The sequence below is a fragment of the Nyctereutes procyonoides genome, unplaced genomic scaffold, assembly GCF_905146905.1.
Source record: "Nyctereutes procyonoides isolate TBG_1078 unplaced genomic scaffold, NYPRO_anot_genome, whole genome shotgun sequence".
NCBI classification, from domain to species: Eukaryota; Metazoa; Chordata; class Mammalia; order Carnivora; family Canidae; genus Nyctereutes; species Nyctereutes procyonoides.
The window spans coordinates 12,965,339-12,981,846 of record NW_026575117.1 but is presented as its reverse complement, the minus strand read 5'-3'; the positions used below and the strand labels follow the sequence as shown (position 1 = coordinate 12,981,846).

The following is a 16,508-nucleotide window of genomic DNA, read 5'->3' as shown; positions in this document are numbered from 1 at the left end:
TAGTTTGTATTCCACTTACAAATAAATGTTATATTCATTTAAGTAAATCTCTTTGTAACAATATTTTATCTAGTTTTGTTTTCTTTGCATATTTGGATATGATCAAGTTGTATTCCTATGAAGATATTTTTTTCATTCCTAGCAGTATCTTAGAAATAGTCTTCCCTTCAATTGGTCTGAGGTTGCACTTAACTATATGTCTCCAGTCTGTACCTACTAGTCTGCTTCCAGTAACTTCCCAGCTTAGAAGGACAGGGCCCCTGGGGGTCAGGGAACAAAACTGTGCTTCCACGACATTTTAAATATAGACATAATATTGATTTCTGTTTAAACATGGCTAGTAAAAGTACGAACCTGGAAGATGTATTTTTCACGTTTTGGTTAGTTGGAAACAAATGTCCTTTACATATACCTGTGAGGTGTTGAAACAGAAAATGCTCCTTGAAGCTGTGAGCATGTCAAACAGTGACATGTATTTAGGAAAGAGGGCCCCTCCACTGTCATAATTTACAGGACTGTGACATGAAAGCCTCCTGTGTTCCTGCGAACCCTATACCATCTGCAATGAGTCTGAAACAACCTAGCCCCCTGGTATTCTGATGACTAAATGAAATGAAATGGGCATATTTGTTAAAGTCAGCTGGGAAGCCACACGACTTGGTTAGTTCCCGAGTTCATAAATTTATGTCAGAGCAAGAGGAGCAGTGGAAGCTCAAGTGAACCAATTTACCCTAAGTGCAAATGGCAGTTTTGTTATTTGGTGTCAAAGTTACCAGTCCCACAATGACAAGCTGCCATAACACATTTTCTTGTTCACTAAAGAACAAGGATTTCGTTGGTTAATATTCCTCGCAATGCTCCTTTTCATAATTTACAACAACTAGATGCTGATAGGTTATTTAACATTTATGAAGTTAAGATGTAATCAGAAAAACCCTGATTATCTTTACAAATAAAAAAGTTAAATTATTCAACTTTTTTTTTTCTCTGTGGCTTCATTTCACAGCAGGTGCATACTTTACAATGGGACAAGTCAATCAAATAATCCTTTTTTAAAATCTTTTTTTAGGAGCAGGAGCAGGAACAATTCTAAGAGGAAAACTATTAATTCGGTTTGATAGCTGCATTTGCTTCAAAACACTGGTTGCACTTAATGTAATGCTTTGAACAAATCAGCCTAAATTCTTCATTGTATAGGTAGGCATATCTCGGTTTGCCCCTTCGAGGGTCTGGAAGTGAGACAAGACTCTGTTAAACACACATCCATACTAACTATATGGAAATTTTACATAAGTTTGTAAATGATAGCTATCATTTTATGCCTTTTCTATCCTAATAGTAGGGTTCATGACAGGAAGGACAATGTCTCATTCTTCTTTATAACTCTCAGAGTGTTTAGCATTATGCCTTGCCCAAGTGGGGCTCAGCAAATATTTTCATGTTCGTTAAAATGAATAGATGATTCAATATTCCCAAAGGCTAATGAATTATATCTCATGAAATTTTAAGCTACAAATAAAACAATCCTACAGGGTTAGTGGATGGGCTGCTCTTGAAATATGTTGTCCTTATTCATACTTGCTATATTTATAGCAAAATTATTTTTTAGCTTCTGAACTGGATCATAGTAGAACTTAGAAAAAAAATCATTTGCTTTCTGCCCTGTTTAGGTAGAAAAATAGTGAGAAAATAGCAGTGATTTTGACCATAGAATTTGGTGTCAGATCCATTGTGGGCTGGCTCAAACTCTTTTGTGATAAATAACCTAGGCAAGATAACTAAATGATATTTAAATTGACTTGTTCTCATTCGTATAATGGGCAAAACAATAGGACATACTATGTTAGGTTGTTAAAAGCATTAGAAGAGATACATATTAATCTCTTAGAAAAAGGCCCAATACATAGCGGAACTCAATAAAATAAGAAATTCATTAAACAACAGAAGCAAAGGCAACAAAATAAAATATTGACAAATGGGACACATCAAACTAAAAAGATTCTGTGCAGGGAAGGAAACCATCAAAATGAAAGGCAACTATGGAATGAGAGAAGCTATTTGCAAACCATCTATCTAATAAGGGGCTAACATCCAAAATATACAAGAGACTCATACAATTCAACAGCAAAAAAAAAAAAGTGACCCAATCAAGAAATGTACTAAGGCTATAAATAGATAATTTTTCCCCCCAAAAAAGACAGACAAATGGCTAACAGATACATGGAAATGTTCTCAACATCCTTAATCATCAAGGAAATGCAAATCAAAAACGATAGTAAGATATCACCTCTGACCTGTTAGGATGACTATTATCCAAGAGACAAGAGATCACAAATACTGGTGAGGATGCAGAGAAAAGGAAATGTTTGTACATTGTTGGTGGGAATTCAAATTCATATATCCAGTGCCAGTTTACTATGGAAAACACTATAGAGGTTCCTCAAGAAATTAAAAATAGAACTACTATATGGCCCAGAAAACCTACTTCTGAGTATATATCCAAAGGAAATGAGATCATTATCTCACAGCTATCTATACTCCCATGTTCATTGAAACAGTATTCACAATAGCCAAAGTATGGAAACAACTCAAGTGCCCATCAATGGTTGAATGGATAAAGAAAATGTAGTATATATGCAATAGAATATTAGTAAGCCCTAAAAAGAAGAAAATACTGCCATTTGCAATAACATGGGTGAAACTGGAGAGCATTAGGCTAAGCAAAATAGCCAAAGACAATAACTTTATGGTATCATTTATGTGTAAAATCACTTATGTGTAAAATCTTCAAAAAATTTTACCCATGGAAACAGAGTGGTATGGTGGTTGCTAGGTGCTGAAGGATGGGGGAAATAGGGAGAAGTTGGTTAAAAGGGTTCAGACTTTCAGTTATAAGATGAATAAGGTCTGAGGATCTAAGGTATAGCATGGTGACTATAGTTGATAATGGTGTATTGTAGAATTGAAATTTGCTGAGTGAAAGAAGTCAATCGGAGAAAGACAAACATTATATGGTCTCATTCATTTGGGGAATATAAAAAATAGTGAAAGGGAATAAAGGGGAAAGGAGAAACGATGAGTGGGAAATATCAGAAAGGGAGACAGAACACGAAAGACTCCTAACTCTGGGAAATGAACTAGGGGTGGTGGAGGGGGAGGTGGGTGGGGGATGGGGGTGACTGGGTGATGGGCACCAAGGTGGGCACTTGACGGGATGAGCACTGGGTATTATTCTATATGTTGGCATATTGAACAAAAATAAAAATTTTTTTTTAAAAAAAAAGAAAGAAAGAAATTTGCTAAGAGAGTAGAACTTGTGTTCTCACCAAAAAGACATAAAATAGATATGTGAGATGATGTTGGCAATAACTAATTCAATGGTGGAAATTCTTTCACAATTTTACATGTCAAATCATCACATTGTACTCTAAATATATAATAATTTCATTTGTCAATTATACCTCAATACAGAGGAAAAAAGATTACTATGCTAAATAAAACATAAATCATTGAAATGAGGTTTACACTTTCTTCTGAAATTCAGCACTACCGTCACTTGGTTTTTGCATTTACAAGAAAATTGAGAGAATCATCAATGTTGAATCATCCCAGTTAATGCAGCATACATTTTTTAAAAAGCTTAATACCTATTTTGACTTCAAATGAATAGTATCTGATCTAATACACTGCAGTTGATGAGCTAACTAATGTCTATAGATAGGCCATATCGTGGCTAAGTACCCTTTAATCGAAAGCTGGGTTAATAAAAAGCATTTTTATACCTAAACAATATATTTTATTCCTAAGCAATATTAATTGAAATGATTTCTCAGTAGAAGAATTGTCGTTGATTGTTTTTTTAATGGACTAAGAGATAAATATGAATGGACACACACCAGTGTTTTGGTACTATGCCAAATAGTGTTTGGTACTACTACCAAATAACTCACCATCTTTAGTGAGAAAAGTGTGTTGAATGCAATGGCATTGTTAATTAGAACATGATAAAGGGCTAGAACAGTTCAAAATATCATCACCTTGATACATTAGAAAGACTCGTTATTGCCTTCAGAGTTTAAATAATTTTGAGTGTTTGGATTCTGAAATGGCAGGAATATCTTTATTCTTATCCTGAGTAAACCATTTATATTCCAGAAAGTATTTGCTTCTTCATTTTCTATGATTTTTTTTTTTACCCATTAGTTGAACATATGTCCTTCACTCTATTTAATATGAACATGCAAGTCCTGACCTGAGGTTCAGAGCTGGTAAAAGGGGGAAAAGGAATGTTTAGGAATAAACTAAGCTTGCTGCTGTCTGTAGCTTGAATAATAATAACCAGCACAGTTAATAATAATATTAGTGACCACTAAATGTTTACCATGCTGCCTCACCGACTTCACACAACAGCAATGCAAGGTAGGCCCTTAATAGCCCTTTCACAGATGAGAAACCTGAAGTTCAGAGACATTGTAAAACTTGCCCAAGGTTGCAAGGAAACTAAATGATGGAGCCCATAACACCTAGAAACCAGTATTTCCTTACAAAATACAAAATACAAAAATAAGTGAAAAAAATATGCATCCCTAAGATGTCATATAATATCTGGAAAATATGTGTATGTGTCCTGGTTGTCTCTAAGGAAGAAATATGTATTTGTGTGTATGTGTGTATGCACATGCCTGTGTGTCCGTGTGTTTAGGATTGAGTTAGTGTGGAGGGAGAGGTAGGCTTCTATAGGAGATCAAGTGTTTGGATAATTTTAAGGAGCAGAAAATCCAAATTTTATTTATATTTGCCTAAATGATACACTTTAGAAAGTTACTACTATTCTTCTATTAATTCAGCAAACATTTTAAAAGGATATGTTGTTTGTGCATCATCTGATTTGGAGGCACAAATGATATGCAAAGGAGTAGAAATCTTGATTTTTCTAGAGCTTGAAGTGTCTTGCTAATCTTACTACTGACATTTATCAAGTAATGATAAGCTAAAGTGAACCAGAGTTTACTTGGAAGATATGAGAATGTCTACTGAGGCTTTAAAATAGTCCTTGAATATTCTTTGTGTGGATATTTGAGAAGTGACTCCCTCTCTCACCTAATTAAAATCGTTCTGCACTTGGAATCTGGTTTTACTAAGTCATGTCTATTCTTTCTGGACTTTTGGATGGATAGGCAAAGCCTTCTGGCTACTAGGTCTTTCAAGCCACAGGAGAGAACTATTGTCAGGTAGATATTTTCCCTACAGGGGACTCACTGTTTCCCACAATTAATTCTTCTGGCCTTGGCATGCCCAACAAAAAACATTCTCCCACAGTCATTTGGTATTCGCCAATACCTAGCTCTGTTTCTTGGCCCTCTGGGCTGCCATTTAAGAAAGCATAGTTGTTTTGCAAATCCGAAAGATGTTGGGTAATAAATAGAAAGCTTGATTTGGATCTAAGAGTTAAGCAAAAGACACGTAGAGATTGCTCTTATAAAGCAGAGTAGAGAACAGACCTGAATTTGAATCTTGGCTCTGTTGTGTAACCTTGAGGATATTATATCCCTTCTCTGAGAGTCAAATTTCTTACCTTAATATGGCAGTAATGATATGACTTGTACCCAGGGTTTATATGAGTAGTAATTCAAGTAAAGTAGAGAAAGTGCTTATCAAAGTGTTTGGCATATACTAGAAATTTAACAAGTGTCAAATATAAACAAGTAATATTAATGCATATAAAATGATATTTGCCAATAGTATTCCAATTATGCTTCCCCTGAATATTCTCACATATTCCCTGGGCCTCACTTCTTTTCCAGTAGGAATTATAAACATGTAGTAAGAATTAATTCCAGTAGGATTTATAAACATGTAGTAAGAATTAATTTATAGATATCATTGAAATAATAATTTACAAACTGAAAGCCCACTTAATTGCCTAGGTAATTTTCGGTTGCCAAGCAACCACATAGACATTTTTTTTTTCTCCCAACAACTTACTTGTGTAAAGTCTCTCAATTCACACTGACCACAAAACAAAATACATGGGAGAAAAACCCACTTAATTTTTTTTAAAGATTTTATTTATTTATTCATGAGACACACACACACACACACACAGAGAGAGAGAGAGAGAGAGAGAGAGAGAGAGAGAGAGAGGAGAGACACAGGCAGAGGGAGAAGCAGGCTCCATGCAGGGAGCCTGATGTGGGACTTGATCCCTGGTCTCAGAGGCCCCGGGCTGAAGGTGGTGCTAAACCGCTGAGGCACCCGGGCTGCCCTAAACCCACTTAATTTAACCACTATTTTGGATTTGGACATTCAAGAGAAAGTGATTTGATTCATATTTTCAAAGAAATATTGTTAATTGACTACTTTTGCTTGGTGTATGTGATTCATGATTACTAAATTTGGAACACATCGAAATCATCTGAGAAGCTTTAAAAAAAAAAATCTAGATTTCTTGACTTCACCAGAGGAGATTCTGATTCAGTAAATTTGAGGTAGAGAATCGCTCTTTGTGAAAGTTTTCCAGGTGATTCTAATGCTTGTTCAGGTTTAGGAATTATAAGTATGGATTGTTTGGGCCAATTTTCAGCTCTGCTTTATGATGTAATCATTTTGTAATGGCAGGGGAGTATGATGAATACCTAGAAAGCTCCTGATTGTTAGCAAAAAACAACCTCTGGTTATAACAAGTTTGTTTTCTTTCTGTTTAAAATATATATTTGTGACTATTCAGGAACAGAAAAATGTTTTTATTATCCAAATCAAAACACAGCATGAGGTACTTTCTAATAAAATCAGCTGTAGATTATACACAAGTCAAAATCATCTGCCTGTTTACTGAGTTCAAAATCCTTCTAGGCACCAGGAAAAAAAGTTTAATTTAAGATTTTAATCTTTCCATATATTACAGGGTTTCTGTAATGGATTTTGTGCATCTGAAACTAAAAGATTGACAGGTCTGGATATTATAGATTTATTAACCATTGGTTACGTGGTCAGAGTTAGTGTGTGAAGCATTTCTACAATACCCCCTAGGCTGCATTAGAGTGAGCAATTTCTACAAGAATTTTCACAAGAGTGAAAGTTACATTAAAAAAATAGAAGTTGTGTTTTATTTCACAACGATCTTTTTCTAAGTGTAAATGTTACACATCAAACATAAAAACGTGGTGTTGAACTCAAAGAAAAACATGACAAAGAGCTGGGAAATTCGAAAGAAGTCTTAAAAATTTACAAATGGGGTAGCCCCAGGGCTTAGCGGTTGAGCATCTGCCCTCGGCCCAGGGCCTGATCCTGGAGACCCGGGATCGAGTCCCATGTTGGGCTCCCTGCATGGAGCCTGCTTCTCCCTCTGCCTATGTCTCTGCCTCTCTCTCTCTGTGTCTCTCATTAATAAATACATTTTTAAAAAATTTACAAATGCAATCCTGCAGTGCAAAGTTTTATCATTTGGAAAAGGGGCCTTTGGGACCTAGCAAATGCCGAGGCAAATACATTTTAAAGATAAATACTTGAAGGCAAATATGATTCTCCCAAACTAATCATCACTATTTATCGAATATTATACAGAATCCATGTATGCCAATTATATAAATTACCTCATTTAATCTTTACAACAACCCAAATGTGCATACTAGCATTATCTCTATTTTACAGACACACAGGACAGAGACTCGGGGAGAAAAGCTGACTTGTTTATGTGAGCTAACAGGTGGCACAAAGGGGATATGAACCCTGGTTTTGTCTTTCATCTTACATCTGCTGTCTTAAAGGAAAGATGTTTTCAGATTAGCAATGGCAATTTGCGTATATAATAATGCTAAAATGACATGTGATTTGATAAGCCATGGAACTTCTTGGTCACATGGCTAGGGAATCATCAGTTTTGCTTATCATCTTGGACTTTCTCTTACTGTTCTTTGACAATTTGTCAAAGAAAAAAAAATTGGATTGTAGAAGACCCTGGTCTGTGTCTGAGAAATCTCTGGTGAATAGGCTGAAATCCAGTCTCAAACTGGCTCTTTTCAGCCTCATTTTACCTAATGGCACAGAAGCACCACAGTACTATAAAGATGCCAAGGAGAAATATGCTAAAAGATGGCAAGATAGCAATGCTATTCCATGAGAATAGAAATTGGTTTTTTAAGGCGATATGCAAGTTTGTATGTTTTCCACAGCAGAGGATACGGGTTTTCTTCTATTGAAATTAAGAATAGAGCTCAAAAAGGTCTATGCTCCTAACACTGTGATAAGGATTGAAGGATTTAATGACACAGGCTGGCACTAGTGATTATTCCTCTGCTTTGTTTGATTTAATGTGTTGTGTATTCATTTTAAAACAAAGGTGGTGGAATAATTTATATTTAACTTGGAGACGCTTACATTTTTCTTACTTATAAAGCTCTTGATAATTTTTCTCCTGTGAGTTTGACCAAATTAAGTCCCTTTTGTGGGGTGCCTGTGTGGCTCAGTGGGTGCCTTTGGCTCAGGTCATGATCCCAAGGTCCTAGAATCAAGCCCAATGTCCGCCAGGCTCCCTGCTCAATGGGGAGTCTGCTTCTCCCTCTCCCTTTGGCTGCAGCTCACCCTGCCTGTGCTCTCTCTTTCTGTCAAGTAAATAAATAAAATCTTTTTTTTTTTTTAAAAAAAAGACCTTTTTTTGTTTTGTTTTGTTTTTGATCTTAGATTATGGCATCAGAAGGATGTTGGTTTATGATAACTTAAGTTTTATATATTAGGCCTCTATGTTACCTTCTTGATTCTATTACCTGTTTGTTGAGTTTTTATTTTAATATCAGTTAGTTAATATATGTTGTTATATTAGTTTCAGGTGTGTTATACAGTGATTCAAGAATTCCATACATCACCCAGTTCTCATTATGACAGGTGCACTCCTTAATTCTCATCTCCTATTTAACTCATTCCCCCAACCCCTCAGCCTCTGGTAACCAACAGTTTATTGTTTATAGTTAAGAGTCTATTTCTTGGTTTGTCTCCCTTTTTTTGATTTTGTTCATTTGTTTTTTAATTCTATATATGAGTGAAATCATACAGTATTTGTATCTCTCTGACATTTCACTTAGCATTATACTCTCTAGCTCCATCCATGTCATTGCAAATGGCAAGATTTCATTATTTTTTATGGATGAGTAATATTCATGTATTTATCTTCTTTATCCATTCATCAATTGATGGATACTTGGGCTGCTTCCGTATCTTGATCAACGTAAATAATGCTGCTATAAACACCTAAGGGATGTATGTATTCCTTTGAATTAATGCTTTTTTATTCTTTGGGTGAATACCCAGTAGTGTGATTGCATGATCATAGGGTAATTCTATTATTTTTAACTTTTTGAGGAACGTCCATACAGTTTTCCCCAGCAGCTGCACCAGTTGGCCTTCCCACCAGCAGTGTAAGGAGGGTTCTCCTTTCTCCACATCCTCATCACCTGTTGTTTCTTGTGTTTTTGATTTTAGCCACTCTAACAGGTGTCAGGTAATGACTGCATTGTAGTTTTGATTTGCATTTCCCTGATGATAAGTGATGTAGAGCATCTTTTCATGTGTCTGTCGGTCATCCGAATGTCCTCTTTGGAGAAATGTTTATTCATATCTCTGCCCCTTTTTTAATTGAATTATTTGGTTTTGGGGTATTGAGTTTTATAGGTTCTTTATATAATTTGGATACTAACTTTCTACCAGATATATCATTTGCAAGTATCTTCTCCCATTCTGTAGATTGCCTTTTAGTTTGGGTAATTGTTTCCTTCACTGTGCAGAAGCTTTTTATTTTGATATAGTCCCATTTTGTTTTTGTTTTGTTGATTTTGCTTTTGTTTCCCTTGCCTCAGGGACCTACCTAGAAAAAAGATGCTACGCAAATGTTAGAGAAACATTGCTTCTAGGATTTTTATTATTCCAGGTCTCACATTTAGGTCTTTCATGCATTTTGAATGTATTTTTCTGTATGGTGTAAGACAATGGTCTAGTTTCATTCTTTCCATGTTGCTGTCCAGTTTTCCCAACACTATATGTTGAAGGGACTGTCTTTTTCCCATTGAAAATTCTTTCCTGCTTTGTTGAAGATTAATTGACCATATAACGTGGGGGGTTTCCATGGGTTTTCTATTCTGTTCTATTCATCTATGTGCCAGTACCATACTGTCTTGATTACTGCAACTTTGTTATATAACTTAAAGACTGGAATTGGTATGCTTCCGGCTTTGCTTTTCCTTTTCAAGACTGCTTTGGCTATTCAGAGTCTTTGGCAGTTCCATACAAATTTTAGGATTTTTATTTTTCTAGTTTTGTGAAAAAATATTGTTGATATTTTGAGAGAGGTTGCATTGAATGTGTAGATTGCTTGGGTTGTATAGACATTTTAACAATGTCTGCTTTTACAATCTGTGGGCATGGAATGCTTCTTCATTTCTTCATGTCATCTTCAATTTCTTTCATCAGTGTTTTAGCTTTCAGAGTACAGGTCCTTCACCTCTTTGGTTACGTTTATTCCTAGGTATCTTATTATTCTGGGTGCAACTGTAAATGGTATTGCTTTCTTAATTCCTATTTCTGTTGCTTTCTTATTGGTGTAATGAAATCCAACAGATTTCTATACATAGATTTTTGTAACCTGCAACTTTACTGAATTCATTTATCAGTTCTAACAGGTTTTTGGTGGAGTCTTTCAGGTTTTCAGTATACACTATCATGTCATCTGCAAATAGTAAAAGTTTAACTTCTTCCCTACCAATTTGGATGCCTTTTAGTTCTTTTTGTTGTCTGATTGTTGTTGCTAGGACTTCCAGTACTATGTTGAATAAATGTGGTGTGAGCAGACATCTTTGTTTTGTTCCTGACCTTATGGGAAAAGCTCTCAGTTTTTCTCCATTAAGTTTGATGTTTGCTATGGGTTTTTCATTCTTAGCCATTATTATGTTGAGATATGTTTCCTCTAAATTTACTTTGTTGCGGGTTTTTATCATGAATGGATGTTGTATTTTCTCATGTGCTTTTACTGTATCTATTGAAAAGATCATATGACTCTTATCCTATCTCCTATTGATATATCATGTTGATTGATTTGTGAATATTGAACCACCCAGGAATAAACCCCACTTGATTGTGTGAATGATTTTTTAAAAAATATATTGTTGCATTTGGTTTGCTAGTATTTTGTTGAGGATTTTTGCATCCATGTTCATCAGAGACATTGGTCTATCACTCTCTTTTTCATGGTTACTTAATCTGCTTTTGGTAATGCTGGCCTCATAGAATAAATATAAAAGTTTTCCTTCCTTTTCTATATTACCTGTTTTGACAGAGATAATTGTTCAAGTAAATTAAAAATATACCTTTGCTAATTATTTTATGGACTGGATCTGCTGATGGCCAACGTGGCTGCTAACCAATTATTTTTTAATTTTTTTTATTTATTTATGATAGTCACAGAGAGAGAGAAAGAGAGGCAGAGACACAGGCAGAGGGAGAAGCAGGCTCCATGCACTGGGAGCCTGATGTGGGATTCGATCCCGGATCTCCAGGATCGCGCCCTGGGCCAAAGGCAGGCGCCAAACCGCTGCGCCACCCAGGGATCCCTAACCAACTATTTCTAATGCATGTTGAGGTAGCTAAACTTATTCTAAAGGAAATAAAAGAAATTTATGTCAATTTTATCTAAAGACTAGATATCAGAGATAAAATCACATATTTTGAAGTGAATTTAGCACCTTCACACATTTCCATACTTTCCTTATGTTAAAAGAGCAGAGATTTTACTTTAATCCTTACTCCGTGGTGTTACTGCAATTAGATGTGAAACTGAGGAAGATGCTTGCATCATAATAATGTACTAAACCATAAAAGCAACTCACTAGTGACTAAATGGTACAATGGAGCTTATATGGCTTAGAGAGACAGAATTCAACCACCATAACTGGCCACAACCCAAGGAACATGGATAGAATAGACTGTTTTCTTTCTGAATTCCTTAATCCCTGCTATAATAAAGGCTGAATTATGCAACATCAGTGATTCAATTTAGGGAGTCCTGTAGAATGAAAGTTTGAGGTCATTCAGATCTATATAACTACTTGGATAAATAAGAATAAGAAGACAGATTTTGGTACTTGAAGGAAAGTATTTCTTTGAAAGAAAAGTATATATCTAGGTATCTGTAGATCTTTATCTACATATCTACATCTGTATCTATATATATGTATGCATAATCTTATATATGTATAGACTCAGAAATTGGATTCCTCAGGAATTTGGATTATTTTATTCATGTTTATCCAGGAAATGAGTTATGTCCTTCTGATTTACTAAATTCACATTTCCATCCTTATCTCCAATTAACTTCCTCTGAAATGTTTTACATACAAATATACACATGTGCGCACATGCACATACACTCACACATTTTATTTGTTTACCTGGTGGGGTCCAAGCTACAAATATGGAATAAGGTCCAATTACTGTGATATTATATGGAGGCTGGATTTCTTCTGGAGTCAGCATAGGTGTTTGTACAATGTAATCATCACTAGGACTGCTGCCACCTCCACTTGTAGCTTCCAATTTATAAATGTATCTATATTAAAAAGAAAGGATTGTGATAAGACAATGCACAAGAAACCTGAACAATGATTGCTGGCTTTGCTTTCCATTGTTTAGTCTCAAATTCATGACAAATTGCAAATTTTCTGCTCGCAGTCCAGAACATCACTGTTGACTTGAGTTTTTCCAGAACAATCATCATTTTCCCTAGATTGTCACTGTTTATGCCCCTTCCCACTTTATTTTTAACCCCCTAGTAATTATTAACTTTCCTAAAGATTTCAGGAAAGTCTTAGAGTGTGCCAATAGGTTGTGAAGGATTCAAATTAATCTTCTCCATTTTTAAATGGGTTGGAGTTCAGGGAAATATGTTTAGAGGAAGATGTTTCTAAATTGATCTGCTACTCTCTACAATAAAACTGAATTGATCTCTACTCTCTGCAGTAAAACATCTGTTGATCTAAGATATATTTTGTTTCTGCTGAGATATGAATTGGAATGAACTGCAAATATGTGGAACTTTTTTCCTCTAAAACCACTCATGCCTATATATAGTGTAGCAAGCAGAGAAAACATTACATTAGAAGAAAAATTAGTTGATGTAAAACAAAATGCTTTAAATCTTTTTTATTGCTAACTTAAGAATGCATTTTTGAAGATAATTTGATAATTTTTAATGTTTAATACTTTGTGTATTTTATATACTTGAAAGTTCTCATGCTCTTATTTCACATAGAAGGCTATTTACATTTTTAAAAAATGTCACATACTCTGAAGACTAAAGAATTGAGTTAGTATTTGAGTCTTCAACATCTGAAATGATTTAGAAGATCTCATAGGTATGGAATGGCTAATGAACGAGGAGATTAATTAGCCAATTAATTTAATATTGTTTCATTTAGAAATGCATGCATTCTTTCCAGCCCTGAAAAATTTAAAATTCTACCTATATGATTGGTAAAGTTTTCTTTTAGTTTACCTGCTATTGGGCTCCAGGTTTTTATCAGTGAAATTCTGCTCCTCACTGCCACCCAGGAAAACCAAGGTTCCGTTACGACTCAATTGATACTGAGAAATGATGCCATTGGGCTTTTCTGGCGGATTCCAATATAATTCCACTGTTGTAGAATTGATGATAATGTGTCGAGGTGTCACCCAAACTCCTGGCAAAAAAAATAACACAATGAGGTTTTATTGTTAGAATAAAATATACACCTTATCAAAAGTCATACCATCACCTCACATACTATGATATTTTTATCTGTTGTTAAAAAAAAAATCTCATGGTGAAACAACAAAAGTAAATATTCCTTGCTTTGGAGGTAAAATATACAGTTGAGTAGAAATGTATTTTTTAATGCTTTGGTTACTTTATTTCTGATTTGTCTTTAGAAAGTGAATATTAGACAATTGAGTGGTAGAAAATTTCTCTGTCTTGGTTGTTATTCTGAGTTTAATCAAGGCCTGAAGGACAATCCAGGAATTTTAAACTTTGATGCCTATTTATTTGGAATATGTGGAAGTAATCATAATGTAGTATTTACCTGAATTATCAAACTCAGTGAATAGCATATGTTGCCTCTCTGACACATGTGCTGTGCTTCTTTTCCTCTTTTCTCTTATTTACTTGCTCCTTTTCCCCTAGTGGATCTAAAAAATGTGACTCAGATATTTAGGCCCTTTCCTTCACTCATTCTTCCTTTTTTTTTCTTCTTTTCCAACACTCACTTCCTAGATGATCTTCATTTAGTCTTAGTTTTAAATATCATCTCTATGTTGAACACTCCCAAATGCATATCTCTAGACTAAAATTCTCCCTTGAACTTCAGACTCATAAACCCAACTGTCAACTTGACACCTCCATTTGGATGACTATGCAAGAAAAACTTAAAACATCCAAAATAGAGCTCTTGATTCTTCTGTTACAATCTATTCATCTCGCCATTTTGTCCATCTATTCATTTTCTTGGTCAAAACACAGAATTATTCTTGAGGCTCCCATTTTTTTTTACCTCCAAATGTAATGTCATTAAAGCCTACTACTGGTTCTACCCTGAATGTATATAGTTCCCTATACCTTTACTGCCACCTCTTCTGATCCAAGCTATGTTCTTCTCTCTCACGAACTTCTATCATAGCCTCTTAACTGGTCTCTGAGTCTTAAATATTGCCCTTCTCTATTCCATATAATCTTTATAAAAATATATAAACTATATACATCAGTCTTTGTAATCTTTGTCAAATATAAAACCCTTTGGAAATTATTCATATAATTCCAATTCCTTATAATAACCTGAATAATCTTACATTTTTTTTCTAATTCTGGCTCACCCAGCTCTATCCACACCAGACCACTTTCTATCCCCAGAATGCTTCTAGTTCTTTCTCACCTCTGGGCTTTTGCACTTCCCTTCCTTCTGCCTGGAACCTTTTGCTTATGACAACACAACATTTTTGCAATTTACTCTCATAGTTCAATGACCTATATGAATATCATCTTATCAGGGAGGTCTCATTTGACTAACCTTCTCTAATGATAACTTTAACCTTATCTAAAGTAATTTTAACCTAGTTTTTCCTTTATCCTATGTCCTTTTCTATTTTCCTCTTAACACTCATAACATCATAATCATAATCATTTGTTTCTTGAAATGAAATATGATCATTATTTCTATGTTGTTTTTGCTGCATAGTCTGCTTTTTCTCCTGCTTCAGTATTAAGTTAGCTTCATGAGGGTAAGAACTTTCTCTGTCTTATTTGTCAATGTATTTTATGGATATATAATACAATGTCTAACTGATAATGAATAAATAAATAAACTTACTATAAATATACCCAGTTCCAGAGAATGTAAATGTAAGATATGGCTCGTTCCTATGAGGAGTTTACTTTTCTGCATAAAAGTTAAAATAGATAAACAACTGTCATTCAAGGTCAAACATTCGAGTACTCTTACAGATGTACAAACATATTGATGGTGAACTGAGGCAATGAGGAAGATCAATCCTACCATTTCATGTTGTCATCTAGGTATGCTCTGAATAGACACTGTAACTCTCTTTTCCAGCTTTTAAAAACTCATGCAGTATTAGGTTCCCCTGTAATCAATAGTTTTTGGTTGATTGTTATCTCTGGTGTAAGTTATTCAGTAAAGGATAAGAATTCGACATTTTTAAAAGAACAATTTTCAGGACATTCAAATGCAATTTATTTAGCAACATCCTGAAAGAATCAAGATAGATCTTAATACAGTTCAAACTTGCTGATTTTCTAAGGAACAACTGATATCTAGGAAGAAAGCTGTTCATTTTGTTTTGAAATAGATACTTGGCTAAATCCACAAGTGATAGTATACATTTATATCTGGGTTTCTCTGCCAATAGCTGCTGGATGAGTGAACCAATTAACTAGAGTTCTGATTCTAACATGATATTAATTTGTCAGTTTAAGAGATGAGGTAAAAGTTTTAGTTCATAATATGCTTCCTGCAGTCCTATCTTTTTCAGTTTGAAGGATGTATAAAAAATCACCAAGGTGCTAGAAAGGCCTTTGCTTAGTTTCCACTTTGAATTAGTCAGTGCAGCCTGTGGATAGAGAGGATTTAATGAAATAACATGAATCAAGATCTTGGGTTTGCTTCGTGTTTTAAATAAAAATTGAGTTTCATATTTATACAAGCTGGTGAAAGTTCTGGTTGCGTTGGCAACAACCCTGTATCCACTGGGTTGGAAATAAATGGAAATTGAAATCTGGAAAAGCTGCTATGGTTTTACTTGTATAATGGTATGGAGACACCATTATCTTTGAGGTTGCAAGAAATCTTTGATAGAATAAGATCCACTTTTGGTGAAATGTCTTAATGAGTCCCAAGTAGAGAATCTGCTTCCTTCTGTCAGCCTGAGTCTCAGATGGCATCAGAAAAAAACCTATTCTATATACTAGAAGGGCAGAG

General features: G+C 34.8%; 1 protein-coding gene across 1 annotated transcript in view; it reads right to left on the bottom strand.

Annotated features, from left to right (window-relative positions):
- USH2A (usherin) overlaps nucleotides 1-16,508 on the bottom strand; it is a 686,930-nt gene that overhangs the window by 105,144 nt on the left and 565,278 nt on the right. The window contains exons 56-57 of the mRNA XM_055333895.1: nucleotides 13,535-13,718; nucleotides 12,432-12,589 (exon numbers count right to left, since the gene is read on the bottom strand). Coding sequence (XP_055189870.1) covers nucleotides 12,432-12,589; nucleotides 13,535-13,718 — 342 coding nt within the window. The remainder of the gene's footprint in view (nucleotides 1-12,431; nucleotides 12,590-13,534; nucleotides 13,719-16,508) is intronic.